The sequence below is a fragment of the Furipterus horrens genome, unplaced genomic scaffold (assembly GCF_987537825.1).
Source record: "Furipterus horrens unplaced genomic scaffold, mFurHor1.1.pri manual_scaffold_6, whole genome shotgun sequence".
Classification (NCBI taxonomy): domain Eukaryota; kingdom Metazoa; phylum Chordata; class Mammalia; order Chiroptera; family Furipteridae; genus Furipterus; species Furipterus horrens.
Window position 1 is genome coordinate 89,950,241 of NW_028327176.1, and position 17,296 is coordinate 89,967,536.

The 17,296-nt window shown below is 46.8% G+C and overlaps 1 protein-coding gene across 4 annotated transcripts in view; it reads left to right on the forward strand.

Annotated features, from left to right (window-relative positions):
• The window catches only part of BRPF3 (bromodomain and PHD finger containing 3), a 34,233-nt gene extending 20,940 nt beyond the window's left edge, over positions 1-13,293 (forward strand). For 2 of the 4 annotated variants that reach the window (XM_090282296.1, XM_090282297.1), the window contains exons 10-13: positions 2,932-3,029; positions 5,787-5,884; positions 9,709-9,863; positions 11,113-13,293. In XM_090282296.1, coding sequence (XP_090138422.1) covers positions 2,932-3,029; positions 5,787-5,884; positions 9,709-9,863; positions 11,113-11,296 — 535 coding nt within the window. In that variant the 3' untranslated portion in view covers positions 11,297-13,293. Of the gene's footprint in view, positions 1-2,931; positions 3,030-5,786; positions 5,885-7,185; positions 7,411-9,708; positions 9,864-11,112 lie in introns of those variants that run through there. The other 2 variants (XM_090282299.1, XM_090282298.1) reach the window with 2 other exon arrangements.
• The last annotated feature ends 4,003 nt before the right edge of the window (positions 13,294-17,296 follow it).

Sequence of the window (17,296 nt, forward strand, 5' to 3'; positions counted from 1 at the left end):
TAGGGGGAGTAGATGGAAAAGAACACAGTTACCAGGCATAGAGAAGAGGCAGAGATTTCAGAATCTTATAAGATGCTTCTAGCCTGGTCCTGGGTTGGAGTTCCTGACTCCCTTCAAAGGTGCCTGGAAACCCAGTTCATGGGGAGTGGGGTACCAAACTGGCTCCTCCTACACCTTGACTAAAGCTCAAAGGTGTGTTGGGCTCTCCCCTCTGTGAAGGGCAGTCTTCCCAGCCCTGGGCCACAAGAAGGAAGCCAGGCTGGGTTCTAGTTAGACTGCTATTTCAGGCTGTGTTTTTGTCTTTGGGCAGCACTCCAGTGCCACTGATCTCGCTGGGGCCCCAGCTCAGCGTGGAAACAGCACCCTTGTAAGGCATTTCCTCTTTAACCCAGTGGTTCTCAATGGAATTTCAAGATTTAAAACAGGAGATTCAGGGGCTCTGGTTGCCAGGATATTTTTCTTTCTTTTTTCTTTTCTATGCTGCAGTGATAAATACATAAAGGACCATCTTACTTATTAATTTGATTGGGATCATATAATCCCAGAATGAAAAAGAAACTTGGAAGAACTTCTGGTCACTAATCCCACCCCCTTCCCCACACACATGCCCCTTGGTTTATCTGTTCTGATGATTTTCTGAGCAGGTCAGGGCTGCCCTATCTTTCTGTGGGTCATTCCTTCTATTATTTTTTTAAAGATTTTATTTATTTTTAGAGAGAGGAGAAGGCAGAGAGAGGGAAAGAACATCAATGTGTGGTTGCCTTTTGTGTGCCCCCAACTGGGGACCTGGCCTGCAACCCAGGCACGTCCCCTGTTTGGGAATCAAACCAGCGACTCCTTGGTTTGCAGGCCAGCGCTCAGTTCACTGAGCCACAGCAGCCAGGGCTCATTCCTTCCATTATTAACCGAGCACCTATGTTGAGCCAGGCACTGTGCTAAGCACTGAGAAGGTGTCTGTTCTCATGGAGTTTATCTTCTAGAGGGCAGAGCTGAGTGTTAAAGCAGTAGGCACAATAATTGCAGCTTGGGTCGTCTGCGTTAGGTCTGGGTAACTTGGAGACAGGGCTGAAATGCAGGCCATGATCAAATCACTTGTGCTTCTTTCTATGAAACAGGAAAACACAGACCTAGTTTTGGTGTTGCATCCCATTTTATTGAGCTCATTCTTCTCAGAGCTCATCATTTTATAGTATAACATTAGTAGTTTATGAAATTTAAAGTGAGACATTAAAATTTACTGCCCTTCATATAATATTTATGATAGAACTGCCGTTTATTCAGTGCTTGGTATGTGCTATACTGAGTGCTTTCTGTGTATTAATCCATTAAATCCTCACAGCAACACATGGGGGCACAGCCTTAAAGAGGCTGACTGACTTGCTCAAGGTCACAGAACTACTGAGTAAAGAGCCAGGTTCTGAACCCAGGTAGTCTGGTTACACAATTTAATCTCTTAACCATTTTGTTGGGCTCTCTTGTATTTGAAGATGTTCTTAAAGAGGCTTTCCTAATAAAACTACTAGTACCTGCCTCAGTGGATTGAGCGTCGGCCTACGAGCCAAGCGTCACTGGTTCGATTCCCAGTCACGGCACATGACTAGGTTGCACGTCAGGTCCCCAGTTGGGGGCGCAAGTGAGAGGCAACCACACAGTGATGTTTCTCTCCCTCTGTTTCTCCTTTCCTCTCTAAAAATAAAATAAATGAACAAACAAATAAATTATTTTTAAAAAATAAAATAAAATAAAACTACTAGTACCTTATATTTTTATAAGGCCTCACAGTCTCTTAAGCTCAGTGACAGATTTTTGTAGGGTGAGTGAGAACTGAATCCTAAATATGAGCTGAGTGGTCTTGTGTTTTTCCAAATAGGCTCTAATTTTGACTAGCAGGAAAAAACCTCCCAACCTACTAGTTATTGAAGGATTATGACTCATTGAGTTCTGGTTGTGCAGGTTTTCTATATAAGACCATGATGAAGTCAGTTACGATGAGATGAAACAGGAGTACCCTACTCTCCCACCAGTCCTAGCCCCGGCCACCTCTTACACCACCAGAGGTTTCCTATGCATTTCTGTTCTTCTGCAAATTATTGGCCTGTCTTTTAAGTATTGTTTTTAGTTGAAAAAATTACATAGTAGTAATATTTTTTTAAAGTTTGGGTGAAAAGAAAGCCTTACCCACATCATTGTTGCCCATAGATTCCCAACTATGGTTGTACATTAGAATTGCATTGGGAACTATTTAAAAGTACTGATGCCTGAGTGGGTTCAGGTTATACCATTACTCTGGTATCTCTGTTCTCATTTTTGCTTATTACCTTGTAGTCTTTGTCTAATATATATTTTATACCTCCTTGCAGTTTACAAAAAAATCTATCTCTGTCTAAGAGAAATTCACACACATAAAGTGGAAGTGAGAAGTGGATTTTTTTTTCCAATTTAAAAATATCTTGTCTAATTAAAGAAGTAAGACATGTCTTTTATAGAAAATCTGGGAGAGGCAGATTTTTATAACTAAAAAAACAAGTTGATTTCTAAAGAACAAGCAGTGTGAACCATAGAGCAAAGAATTCTGGGAAGATGTGAGATGGACCCTCCTCAAGGCCCTGCTATTTAAATTCTGAAAGGATTGACAAGGGCCCGGGGTCACCTTTCCTCTGGGTAGAGTCCAGGGTTCCCAAGTAGGAAAGCAGGCATCTCTCTCCAGTTCCAGTCCTTCCACATGGATGAAATGGCTCCTCAAAGCCTCATGGGAACTTTCTGAAGTATATCATAGCTTAATGTGAGTTTTTAGGGGGAGGTGAGAAGCCATTCTCCTTGAAGGGTTTATGCAGCTCCACTCCTGTCAGCCATGGGAGAGCAGGAGTGGGGGTGTTAGTCATTGAAATTACTGATTTCGCGCCCCCCTCTCCTTCCTTGCTCTGTATGTAGTGGTCTGATGCCCCCCAAACGCAGCCGTGGGAAGCCAGCCCTGTCTCGAGTGCCCTTTCTGGAAGGGGTGAATGGAGACTCTGACTACAGTGGCTCAGGTGAGGAGTGATGTACAGGTGGATTTCGGGGTGGGTGGCAGGCCTTCTAAAGAACCAGCTCTGGGTCTGCCTAGACCCCGAGCTCCTCTAAACCCTTGGGCACTGGGCAAGGAGATGGTCTTCCTTCCTAGGTCATTCATACTCTTCTGTATCCCCAATTCATTTGAAGTTTGAATTGGTAATATCTGCACATGGTAACAAAAATCAGGTACAAAAAAGGTACATAATGAAAAACCAGCGCTCTCCTCCCTAGGACAGCCACTGTTAGCAGCTTCTTCTGTGTCTCCCCAAGTGTAATCCTTACAGAGCCAAGCCAGACCTCGCGTGTATATGTCGGAGAGTGACTAGGGAAGCCTAATATGCACATGTTCCTCTAAGCCATCTTTTTTCTTTTCAGTTAATAATATATCTTAGAGATCCTTCTGTGCTTTTTATCACCTGCTAATGTCCCTTTATATAGGAGTGCCATCATTTACTTAGTCAGCCCTCTATGGATGGACATTTCGATTGTTTCCACCGATTTGTTATAATCAGTGTTGCCATAAGCAGCCTTATACACAGATCATTTTGTATCTGTGGGGGTTGTACCTAAGAAGGGGAGTTTTGGTATCGAAGGAAGTGTGCATTTGTAATCTCAATAGATAAGGCCCGTCTTCCCTCACTGGGGTTGCCAGTGATAGCCTGTATCGCTGAATCTCACACACGCCCCTGTCATTTCACGTGATCCAGGGCTTTCAGCCCTCCCATCATGACACACTCCAGCTAGTCCAAACCATGAAATAACATAGGTCTTTTCTCCTTAGACCAAGGGAGTAAAGGGCAGGGTGAGACCAAAGGAGAGGCCTGGGTGGTGCTCAGGACAAGCAGGTCCAGAGCAGGCTGTGTTCTGAGCAACTGTCCAGTCCACCGTGGCAGGTGTGCAAGGGTGCCCGTCTTTGAAGCTTTCATCTAACACACAGGCTTCAGGGCTTTTCTTCGCCTCTTTCCTTTTGCATTATCTTCCCTTAGCATCACTTTTTTTCTCGTATGTGTGCTGAATGCAAGCCTGTGTGTTTCATTACTGTCTGTCAGTGCCCAGGAGGCAAGGCTCATGTCTAGATACAAAAGTAGGAGTGGATTGGCACATGCTTTGTGTTTTGATAGGTAAAATTTTGACATTTTATTATTTTAAAAACTACATACTTACTAAAATGATGCTGAAGGAAATTGACCTCCCACTGTACCATCATCTTAACACAGTTGTCTTCATTTCTGTGTTGCCTTCTGTTTATTTCAGACATGTTTTTAACAAAATGCTAATCTAAAACACATGCTGTTTTGCATTCTCTTTTCAATGCTATCTCATATTTCATATTGATGTAATCTTTATATATCTATCATTAGAACAATGCATTATAATTCATCTTTCTATTGTTAAGATACTTATTTCCGACTTTAACATTATATGTAATGAACCCATTTTGTTTAAAATAGGTTATTTGTAAAGTTATTTTCTTCAACTAAGTTCCCAGGGAAGGCATTTATTGGAGCAGATGGTTCATACATTTTTTTATGGCTCTTGAGACTTACACCAAGTTCCACTCTGGGAGGACTGGCTGGTCTGCAGCTGCCTCAGCAGCGTGACTGCACTGCTTCCCTGCAGCCTACAGCTCGGGCACTGCAGTTTGTCTTTTTGTTGTTATTGCTGTTGATTCAGTAGGTAGAAACAATACCTCACAATTAGTAGTACATTTTTTAAAAATTATAAATGAGGGTGGTAATGTTTCCTTAAAAACATAATTTGCACTCTGAGATTTGGGCCTTTTCCTTGGTTGAGTGTGGCCACCTCCCAGTTCCCAGTTTGTAGATGTGCAGAGGGGAACAGAGGTTCCTCTGTGTGTTCAGAAGCTTTTGTGAAGCACCCTCCCTGGGTGCTAGAGCACTGGATGCAGAACAAAGGAAACTGAAGAGATGAGCCTGCCCCAGGCAGGCCACCTGGTGTGAGGCTTGATAAAAGTGGGCAGGGGAAGGCACTGCACACCTGCTTGGCTCTGCTAAGTCCTATACATCCAGGTGACCTGGATGGCCAGGTGTGGCTGTGTCAGAAAAGAACTCATTTAGCAAGTGGTTTTACTGGGATGTCTGTCCCAGGCTTCTTGTTCCATGACACCTCCATCCTGAGGACTCCCCACTTGGGGAGGCCCAGACAGCAGTCTGTGACTCGGCCCAAGCTGAATGATGGTGGTTCTCCCAAGAGCCCTGGTAACGAAGCAGTTACATTCCCAAGGAATGCCGCCCAGAGGTCATCAAGTTATAGCCTATTGCCTGTTTATGTAGGGTCCATGAACTAAGAATGGTTTTTATATTTTCAGGTGATTGAAAAAAATTTTTTTTTCTAAATTGTATTTTGTAACATGTGAAAACTATAAGAAATTTAAATGTCAGTGTCCAAAAATGAAGTTTTATTGGGACACAGCCATACTCATTCGTTTACAGATTATCTGGCTGCTTTCCTGCTGAGTTGCATAGTTGCAACAGAGACCATGTGGCCCACAAACCTAAAATATTTACTCTTTTGGCCCTTTACAGAACAAGTTTGCCAACCTCAACTCTAATCTAAGAACTTGTAAGGAAGGGGCAGGGAAGAGGAAGGGTGGAGGGGATGTGGCTGACTCATTCCAAGGCTGCCCCAGTGAAATGGAGGCCACAGGCAGAGGACTCCTGAGCACCATTCCAAGCCCCCTTTGGGCACTGTCTCCTCCCCTCCCCCACCCCCAGGCAGAAGCCTCCTGATGCCCTTTGAAGATCGTGGAGACCTGGAGCCCCTGGAGCTGGTGTGGGCCAAGTGCCGAGGCTATCCCTCCTACCCTGCCTTGGTGAGTCTGCCTCAGATGCCACCCTCCTCCTCCCCTGGGCTGTCTGGCCCCTGCCTTGCCCCAGGGGTTATCGGATTGGATTGTGCCTTCAGAGTGTGATGGGAGTCAGGGTGCATTCAGTTGCAGAAGGGAGGGAGGTTTTAGCCCAACCTTGGGTGGGTCAAACCAGCAAGGCTCCCAGCTTAGGGAGATGGAGACTAGGGCTCTTAGGAACTTATTTGCTAATGCATAAAAGTAATATGTGCTCATAGAGAATTTTAAAAGCTGCTAGTCATGTTTAGATGTTTTATTAAACATCTGTCATGCTAAAGTTTTGAAATACTGAGAAAGGTATGATTTTCATTTTGTAAGGGAAAAAAACAAGGATCCATTTGTTACATGTGTCATCTAGCTATTAGCAGGGTTGCAATTTGAGCCACGGCTTAAAATATGTGATGCCTGTGTTCTGAGCCACTGAGTTCAAAATCATCCATAGTCCTGTCTATTCAGAAATGACCTCGGTATATATATCCACTCACCCTTTTTGTTTGTTTGTTTAATGCATAGATATGCATATGCATGAGACCATACTCTTTAACCTCCCTTTCACTTAACTGCATACCATGTACATGCATGTCTTATGCCATTAAACGTGCTTCATCAACATAACTTTAATTGACTGCATTGTCTTCAGTTGTATGCATGTACTTACCTTATTTTAACCATTCCCTAATTGCTCATTTAAATTGTTTTAAGTTTTTCACTATGATAAATAGCCAGCAATAAACATTACTGTAGCTTTGCTTTTGTGCACATCCTTGATTATTTCTTTACAGGGAATTCTTAAGAGTGCGTTCTTGAGGCAATGTCTATACAAAATTCTGATACAAATTGCCAGGTCGCCCTTTAGAAAGTTCTGGTTTATAGTCCTACTAGCAGTAGTTAAAAATGTCTTTTTACCATTTTGACTGTTATTTCTTAGAGCGTTTTCTGTTTTGGAGAGGTAATGTCCATCTGGCCCTGCAATGTGCTGATTCTAACCTTTGGGGTATGTCAGAATCATCCAGGGACATTTTTTTAAACAATGAAGATACTGAGGCTCCATCTTAGAACTACTAAATTAGACTCTCTGAGGCCAGACCAACACGTGAATATTTATTAAAAGCTTTCCAGATGATCGGTGGCCAGGTTTGAGAACCACCCCACCAACCTCGTGTATACACACAGAGCTGTGAGCTTCTCCCAGCTCATTTGTGTCTGTGGCTCTTTCAGGTAGCCTCTTAAGGTAAAGGAGGGCAAGAACTCTGATTCTCTTTGGACAGGTGAGGAAACCACAGCTCCGAAGGTTATACAACATGCTGTAGCCATATTGGAACCCAGCTTGCCTGCCTTACTTCTTCCACATCAGTGGCAGGTGGCAGGATCCACACTGGCATCCGGCCGCTGAGGAGGTTGGGCCCAGGGCTGTCTTCCCAATGCTCTGTGCCCTGCTATCCCTGAGACTCCCAGCTTGGTCCTTAAAGAAATGACTTAAGGCTCTGAAGATTTTGTTTAACTTACTGCAAGAAAAGCCTCTAAAACTAGTTCTGTCTTTTCTTCTAATTATCTTCTTAATGATACATTTTCTTTTGTGATTAAAGAAATTCAACCACCACTGAAAACCCAATTGCCTGAATAGAACCTGTGTTTTTATTTTGGTTTATGCTTTCCTGTGCTTATTTAAATATATACCGTTGACGCTGAATAACATGGGTTTGAACTGCGTGGGCCCACTTTCTCTCAGATTTTTTCAATAATATGCAGTTGGCCCTCCATACCGCAGATGCGGAGGGCCAGCTGTATAAGGGACTTGAGTATCCACAGAATTTGGTAACTTCAGGGTTCCTGGCACCAATCCCCCATGGATACCAAGGGATGGCTGTAGTTAGGTTTTTGAAGAGTCAAAAGTTTTATATGGCTTTTCAGCTGCACACGAGGTCTGCACCCCTAACTGTCATGTTCGAGGGTCAACTGCACCTGCATCCACAGTGAATATACAGTTTTTAAATTTGAGGGGGGTGGTTCTTGTTTTTATTTAAAAGGTGGTTTTTGTTTTTCTATAAAAATAATGTAGCTGTAGTAGTTTTGGAAAAATAGAGAAAAGCAACATAAATCCCCATATTCTAACATGCTAACTTTTTTTTTGTATTGTTCCTTCTGTTTATTGTTTACATGTTACAGCTGTAATAGTGTATGTACACACTTAGTACATGTTAAAGTTTATCACACACTTTACAAACTTGTTTTATATCTGCATAACATTTGAGTGAGTGGACCATTATTTATTATTTTGGGACAAATTTGTTTCTATCTTCTTTAAGAAGGAAGGAGAGCTCTCCTTAAATGGCACTGTTACCTTGCTTCTGCCCTGAGGAACATTTTTCTCTGCCCTCCCCACCTCCCATAAGCCAGCATGGCTTAGTCAAGAGGAAACATACCGGAGTAGCACCAGGGTCTTGTTTGAAAATTGAGGAAACTCAGGAGGGCTTGTATGTTGGTTTTCATCTGGACCCTTAGCTTTAGCCCCGGGAGGGACAGACAGGCTAAGATATAGAGTTTTGATGAATCACATAGCTGGGGGCAGGGTAGGTATGGTTCTTCCTTGGCGTAAACTCTTAACCAGAGTACCTGCTTTCAGTTGCTTATCTTGAGAAGGATGTAGAGAGGCTGGCAGACACCCAAAGGTAACTAAAAGAGCAGGTTATTATGAGAGGAGACCCCCTGGGACAGGGTCTAGAAATTAAAATTGTTCCATCTCTGGAGAATGCTGCTTCCTCAGTAGATTTCCACGCCTCTCTGGCCTCAGCACACAGAGATTATCAGCCGGCTGCTCTGGGAGAGCGGCTGTGGAGGAGGCAGTGGGCTACAGAGACCCAAGCGGGTTCAGGTGCTTGGTCTTAGTCCCAGCATGGCCTCAGGCAGCTACATCCTCCTTCTGCACTAGGCCTCTTTGTCAGCTAATACCAGTCAGAATCTTCTCAACATCAGCAAGAGAATGAAATAAGATGATGTGTGAATTATTAGGAGCTTTGGTAACTCCACAGAGCTGGAGAGTTACTGCTATTTATGCCAGTGGGCATGTGGCTGAGCCCTTGCCCTGGTGGAACATGCAGCCTTGAGGATTCATTCCTCCAGTGGCCCTTGTTGCAGCCACATCGTTCTCCCCCCTCCAGCAGCCCTCCAGGCTCAGTCTTCGTGCTTCTCTCTTATCTTACCATGGAGGTGTCACACATGTATCTGGTCCACACACCAGGAAGAGTTACAGTGAGACAAGAAGGTGGTGGGTGACCAGAAGCTCTGTTAGGTTAGAACCGAAGGATGGGGTCCTCCTGCTCACACAGGACTTCTACATAGCCATGGTGTCTGGGAAGGCCCCTGAGCATTGGAAGTGAATTGCAGGGATTCTAAAGGAAAAACATGGCCTCCACCCCTCTCCCCTAAAAGCCATTGGGAGGAAGGAGTTTTCCTGTCTGACCTGGACATCACAAGACACCCCACTCAGTTCTGACTCGTTCATGCTGGTTTCCCATTACTTCTGTTTCAGCTCTGGACCCTGACAGTTCGTGGAGCAAACTTCTCCCTCACCTTAAGGCCGGGTTGGGCAGGGCCAGAGGATTAGGACAGTGAGCTGGGGAAGTAGCCAAAATTTCCATTTTGGGGTACTGAGGGTCATGGATGAAGTCCACCTCTCCAGCCAAGACCCTGCATAGTGGTGGTGTGTGGTGGTTTGGTGGTTAGTCCTGGGGCGGGCTGCCCCGCTCACCCCACCCACCCCTTCTGAGTATTGTCTCCTTTCCTACTTCCAGATCATCGATCCCAAGATGCCCCGGGAGGGCCTCCTGCACAATGGCGTCCCCATCCCTGTCCCCCCACTGGATGTGCTGAAGCTGGGAGAGCAGAAACAGGCCGAGGCTGGAGAGAAGCTCTTCCTTGTCCTCTTTTTTGACAACAAGCGCACCTGGTGAGTGGGCGTTGCTGCTGGGGAAGGTGCGCCAGGGTGCAGGCTGAGGGGCCTGGCCAGGAGGCTGTGCAGATTCTGACATGCTGGGGAGATGCGCAGAAGGACTGGAGGCTCAGTCACCCTGCCTCCTCCACCAGGTGAAGGTGAGGCGTTACCTGCCAGCAGCTGGCCTGCACTTGCTGTTGCTGTGTTAATGGTAACTGAGATCCAGTTCCCTGGGAAACACTCTGACATGGAAATTTGATTCAGGAGGCTTACTGGGGAGAGCTGCGGGGATGAGGGATGCAGCATCGGGAGAAGAAAATGAACTGCAGTGCTTTCGCTACAGACCTCAGCTGATCTTCTGGAGAGCTCTGGAGCTGGGTGGCTCGTTAGCCGTGTCAGAAGTTGGCGCTGTGCCTTTGTACCCCCACGTTAACTGGTCACTGAATGCTGGGTGTCTCTGGGGTGGTGGTGACCTTGAGCCAAGCAGCTCCCTCAGTGGAGGGTAACTCCTAGAGAGAACTCCACTGAGAACCTGTCCACTGCCAGTACACCCAGTGGCTGTAGGAGTGCATGTCTCAGTCCTGGGGCCAGGTTCTGGGCAGGGCAGGGTTCACGGCAAGGGGCCTGCTCGCTCAGGGCTTCTTAGCACCAGCACGAGAGGCCTTTCACCTTTGCTTCTATAGAATAAGGAGGTAGGGAGTAGCCAGTAAAAATTATGATAATAGCTATCATTTATTGTTTACTCTGTACCTTTAATGTAAATTACATTATATTATCTTATTTAAATATTCCTTGATCACCCCTCTCCCAACCCATTTTGCAAATGAGGTAGCTGAGACTCAGAAAGCCAAGACCCCATAGTCAGAACTGGCGTAGAAACTTAAGGTCTGGCTCTGAAGACTGAACTCTTAGCCACATGTTAGGTTCACTTGGGGATATTTTAAGAAAAACAGCAGGTTCATACCCCTCCAGGGATCAGTTCATTGATGCAGGGCAAGCTCAGAGCCCTCCAACAGCTCAGCCAGTCCCAGAGGGCCGCACGTGGACCTGTCTTGGTTCCTGGACCCTGACAACACCTTAAGCAGAGTGAACACCCTGGGGCCCAGAGGAGGGCCTGACTGCAGAAACAGGTTTCTTGGTGGCCTCCTATCTGGGATGTCCCAGTCTGCCTCCCTCTGTATGTCCTGAGCAAGGAGGCCCTGAGGAACACCCTCAGGGGACCAACTCACCAGGGCCCAGGCCTCTAACTGTGCTCATATCTTAGGCAGTGGCTTCCGAGAGACAAAGTCCTGCCCCTGGGCGTGGAAGATACTGTGGACAAGCTCAAGATGCTGGAAGGTCGCAAGACGAGCATCCGCAAGTCGGTGCAGGTGGCCTACGACCGAGCAATGATCCACCTGAGCCGTGTGCGGGGGCCCCACTCCTTTGTCACCTCCAGCTACCTGTGAGGCGAGGCCCGGCCTGTGTCTGCCTGCTCTGCCTCCATCCCCGGGGCACAAAGAAGCTTCTCTGTGCCGGCAGCTCTCCCTTCCTTTTATAGCAGGCCAGGGACTGACTGGGCTGAGTCCTGTCCAAGGGCGAGGCCCCAGTTTTGACAAACTGCATTGTTCCCCTGGCGGGCTGCTGTGTGCCAAAAACTCCCATCTGAGCTCCCTCAGGCTGGTCCTCTGAAGAACCAGTTCCATGTAGAAATAGCTGTGAGGCCCAGCGAAGAGATGGTCTTGGACTCTTCTCAAGGGTGTGCCTGGTCCCTCCACGCCACTCCCAGCTAACTACACCTCAGGGCGAGCGAGGCTCTGACACTGACCCCAGAGGTGCTGTGGACACACCAGGGTCCCACGGGGAACCTCACTGAGCTCACCCGCTCCGCCCCTCCACCGCCCCTTCTCACACCACCTCCCCGTCCCATCTGCACCTCTGCCCAGTCTTTTTTCCATGTTCCTTTCCCTACGTTCTCTTGTGCCAAACTGACCGAAACCATCACCAAATGGGTCTTTTTGTTTTTTACATTTCATTCCCTTTGAGGCCAGCTGCTATGCTAGGTGGGTGCCTCCGCCTGGCTCCTCAGGGCCCAGAACAGGCCAGCCTGCCACTTGGGTGACCCCTCCACCAGCACGCCCCCGCCCCCTGCTGTTCCTCCTCCTGCTGACTTCACACCCACAGCTGCCCCGCTGAAGCCAGGCTGTGAGAGCTTACCCAGCTGGATTGAGGCAGGTGCCTTCCTGCCCTCTCCCTGTCTTGCCAAGAGGCAGACTGAGTTTGGGGCACTCCAGCAGACCAGGCTGGGGGTGTGTGTGTCCATCTAGCCACTTGGATGTTGATGGTTATTGGGGTGGATCTGGGTCTGCCCCTTCATTCTTCTCTGCTCCTTGGGGCTCTTCCTTTCCTGCAGCTGCAGCCTGTAGCCTCCCTCTCCACGGATGGTGCGGGCCTGCAGTCCAGCCTCTCCCTGACCCGTGCCCGGCCCTGCACAGCTGCTGCTGCTCTGCTTCCCAATTCCGGGGAAGCCCACGCTTCTACTTCTGACCCTCTGTCCCCTTCCCTCTCTTTCCTCAACCCCTCCACACCATCACCTTCTCAAAAACGGAAGGAAAAGAAACTGTGAAACGGGGACTGCTGACTGACAAACCACGACTTTCAGAGGCTTCGGTGTCTGTTCTCTGGATGTTTCTTTTTGCCTCTTAAGCACCAAAGTCGCAGGGCCAGGTTGCAGGCCACTGATTGCCATGTCGATTTTTAACCTGACGTTCTAATCGTTTCAAGTTTTTCATAGAGGAGTTTTGGATAAAACGAAGTCACTGGAGAGATCACTGCCATTTTTACACACACGAGTTTTTAAAAATACAACCAACCAACCACCACAACTTCTTATACATTTGGGACATGAGCCAGAGTTTTAAAGGGAACCAACGAAACTATAACATAAAGGATGGGGTTTTGGATTTTGTACAGTATAGAAACAATACAGCATATGGCTAGGGAAGAGACATGGTGTATATAATTGTAAAATATTGTTCTAAATTATTCAGGCCTATAGTTTCCATTACAGGAGTTCTCCATTGTGTGACTGCGTATTTTAAGTGCACACAGTGTGGTTTGTTTAAAGGAGCCAATGCACCCCCTCTCCCCAGGTAGTCAGTCGGCTGTGGACTCTGTGACCTTTGTCTCAACCTGTGTTGTAAGATCTCGGGGCTTTCTCTATTTCCCTTCATTCTGTGTCTGTCTTTCTTTACTCTTGACACTTTCTCTGTCTTAGTCTCCTCTCTCTCTCTCTCGCTCTCTCTCTCAATTTCTCAGTCTCTCTCTGAGTCTCATTTTTAAAACTGCTCTTTTAGAACAGGAAACGGCTCAGATCCTGCTGTGGCATGGGGCCTACGTGTCTCAGTCGCGTCTGCTGTGAAGCACACGATGCTCTATTTATTGTAGAAAGTGACTTTATTTGCTTTCTAGAATTGTTTATAACAGATGGTATAAGAGAGGTAATAAAAAAAAATCTATGGTTGTAAAGAATACAAAAGTTAATTTTACCTACTATAATATGACTGTCTGAAATTATTTTCTCTCTGAGAAATAAATGTTCTAATGGGCAGCAGCTGCTGTGTTGTGTTTGGTGTCATCAGTGGGTGCTTGCACCTCTCAATTCCTACAGCCGCCTCCCTCCTCAGGAGGCCAGGGACCGTTAAGGATGTTAAGGGTGGGGTTGTCTAGCCTAGCCTCACAGGCTCCCAGCTGGAGAGGGCTGTGTCTCTGGACCCCTAGGATGAGTGTGAAAACAGTCTCTGGCATTGTTTCCCTCCCAGACAGCACCGCCTGCTGGGGACTGTGGAAGGCCAGCCTAGCTCCTGTGCCTCGGCTTCCCTCTGCCTCTTCCTTTAGGGACATCTGTTCATTTAGTGGGAGAAGTGGCCGTTGGCACATCTCCAGCTCCGGTTTACTGAGCTTATGGAATTTGACTCTAGGATGCTCACACCTCCTTCGCCACTGTCCCTGTTTCCATTAGGGATCCTTGAGCCTATCAGATCTTCATTTTGCAGGTGAGGAAACCTTACAAGATTAAAAGACTTGTCCATGGTCAGATAGCCAAGAAATGGTGGCAGAATCCTGGGACAAGGATCTGGCCAAGGCTTTTCTCGAGAGCTGCACACATTTCAAGGCTGTGCTGGCTTGTTATCTACTTTTCTCCCCTCCCTCAGTGATTGCGGTTCCAACATTTCTGGAGAGGCACATCTTGGAGAACAGAAGCAGGGCGAGAGTTCCCAGGAACAAATGCTAGTGGCTGGGCCTGGGGTGGCTCTTCCTACCCCATTCTCTCTGGTGCCTGCCTGGCTCCTGTGCTAGTCTTGGACACGGGGGCTCCAGGTCACTTCCACAGGACCTTTGAAATTCTTGTCATTGAAGTCACTAAAGTGTGACTTCTCAATTTGTCGTAGCATGAACAAAGTACAGGCCCTGGCTGGGTAACTCGGTTAGGGCATCATCCCAATACACTACGGTTCTAGGTTCGAGCCCCAGTCAGGCACATCTAAAAATTGACGAATGCATAAATAAGTGGAACAGCAAATCATCAATGTTTCCCTTTCTCTAACTTTTCTTTTTTTTTAAATAAAAGTACCTCCATTGTGCTGACAGTCCTTGTACTACACGTTGTGGGTGCAAAGCTACACACCCAGGACACTTAGATGGCAGACAACTCTGAAGGAGGCAGGTGTGAGGCTCCCCGACGGGAGGGATTTAGGAGGGAGGCATCATGTTTGGTGGGGGGAACAACAAAAACTTTCAGAAGAATGAAGCAATTAGTTCAAGCCTTAAAATGCCTATTTATAAATTTATACTTTAAATTGCAAAGGCAAAATTACAATGTCACCCTATAAAACATTTTGAAAACAAAGTAAAGGAAAAATACCCAGATGGGCAGGATGTCAGCAGGCAAGGAGAAAGAGAGAGAGAAGGCAACGTAAATCCATGAAATGGCTGAAGCCAAGGCAGGGCTCGGGAGATGATGGTGCACATCCCAACTAGGGATTATGCACCGTTCCATTAGACTGGAAAGCCTGTCACTCTGGCTGTGTGACCCCAAGCAAGGTCTTCAACATCTCTGAGTCAGAGACAGACTTCATGGAGGAACTTAAGGCCAGGGCAAGGCATTAGTGCATAGCAGGCAGTAGCATCCATTGAGGGATTGGAACAGGGAAGAGACTTGGCAACTAATTAGGTATCAGAGTCAAAAAAGAAGGAATGTTAAGGCAGGGTCTCTGGGTGGCTGGAGAGATCAACAGTGGGTTTCGGGGGGAGGAGGAAAAGTTTAGTTTTTGATGAGTTTGCCTACAGGACATCTGAGAAAAAGTCCCAGCAAGCAGATGGGACTGGGCTGAGTTCAAGAGGAAGGTAGGAGCAGGTGACAGAAGTGCAGGGGCACTGGATCCCCCATCAGGTCAGTTACCAGCATGTCTGAGGAGAGTTGGGAAGGACAGACCTGAGGAAAGCCCCGTAGAGTTAGAGCCGGAGGGCGGAGGACGGAGGACGGAGACAGTGCCTGCAGAGGGGTCTGGTCCCTGGGACCTCATACAGAATGTGGAGCTTTAAGGACCTAGGCCCACCGACTCATCTCGCAGAGGGGCAGGACAGGCGCGCAGGTCACAGAGCAGGGAGAGGGGTTGCTGGACCCAAACCAAGCATTTTCTACTCTCTCTAGGCGTGTGACTCAGCCCCTGTGGTGAGCAGACGTGCCCTTAATGAATTTTAACAATGTTGTAATTAAAGTTTTATGTCCTTGAGTCTGAAACATGGTATTGGAGCCTGTGGGGGCACTCTGGCTAGGAATAGAAAAATCTCATTTTTCTAAGAAATTCAAAAATACCGTGAAAAGCATTTGCCACAGCTCTGGTCAGCTTGCCATTTCCATTAATGTGTCAGTTTCCATAAACCCTTGAGTGTGAATTTGCCTTTCATGTGGATTCTCCTGACCTGGCTAGGCTGTGAGCTTTGACTTTGAGAGAAGAGGGAATGAGTGGTGAAACTGCTGGGCTCTGGGAGGGAGATGGAAAGTGGGGCCTTCCCCCCCCCCCACCCATGGGTCTGTAGGCCTCCCACAGTGTCTGCAGGGCAATGGGCATGACCATCTGCTCCTGCCAGCTTCAGCCAGTCTGGCCTTTACCAGCACTGGGATGAGGGAAGGAGATCTTTGGAGGACAGAAGTTTCTGCCTCGCTATGTGGTGGGGAAGCGGGACCAGAGAGGTGTGTGTCTGCTGGGCCAGAGCTGGAGGGAAGCGTTGATTTGACCTTGGCACTTGGGGTGCCCTTCTGCTTTCCCTTTCCCTTCAAGGGTGGCAGAGGGCACTAGGGGTAGAAAGAAATTTTAATATTATTAAAAGGGCCGGGACTCACAGGCACACAGGGTAGAAAAGCTAATTTTTTACAGTTAATACTATATAGTTAATAATACCATACAAAACAGAGCACATTTGAAAGTGGCTCAGAGAGTAGTAAATCTTAATTCTCATCACAGGAAAAAATCTGTAACTATGTAAGGCGATGGATGCTAACTAAACTTATTGTAATCATCATTTTGCAATACATACAAAAACAATTATGTTGTACACCTGAAACTAATAAAATGTTGCTTGTCAACGATACCTCAACTTTTTGTAAAAGCTGATTGTTCCCAAATTTCAGCAGAGTAAATGTGTTGTTATTTCAAAGAACATCGTGTGTCTTGGGCTTGCTGATTGGACATGGCAGGCGTCCATCTAACTCCCCTTACTTCTGAAGCAGGAGCCGAGTTCCTGCCTCTTTCTGCTTTGTATTGGCCCCTTTCAGGACATGGAGGCAAGACTGGGATGCTGGGCAAGGGTGCAGGATACAAGGGGGCCTAGGGGAGGGCCTCGGCCCAGCTTCGAAGTCCAGAAAGACCCCTGCAGGATTTTTTCTGAACTGGTCATGACAAATTATAAAATTGGTTCTTTGCTGCCTAATTTGGGAAATCTTGTTAAGAAGTGCAAAGGAGAAACTAAGATTATCCCAACCACCAGAAATAACTATTCCCACCATATTAATGTAATTCCTAATAGTCTCTTATTTTTTCTAGATAGAATGTGTATTTTAGTGTCTTGTGTGGGTAGCTGAGAATCAGCCGCTCTGAGAGGCTGTTAGCTGTCGGTCATTTCTGCCCAACACCGCCTCGGCCCAAGTTTGGCTCGTCCTCACTTGCTGTGTATGGTGAACTGGACTATGCCAGCCTTTGCCTGCTGCTGTTGTTATTGTTATTATTGTTGTAGTTGTTTTTATTATTATTATTTTACCTCGCTTTGTTTTACTAAAATACTGATAGTCTCTGGCGATTGAAATTGAATGGGAATTCTATATCTCCATCCCAAGAACTTTGCTACTGGGGGTGCATTTCCATGGAAATAAATCCTACACCAAATTCTAAGAGTGAGGTGGTCCCCAC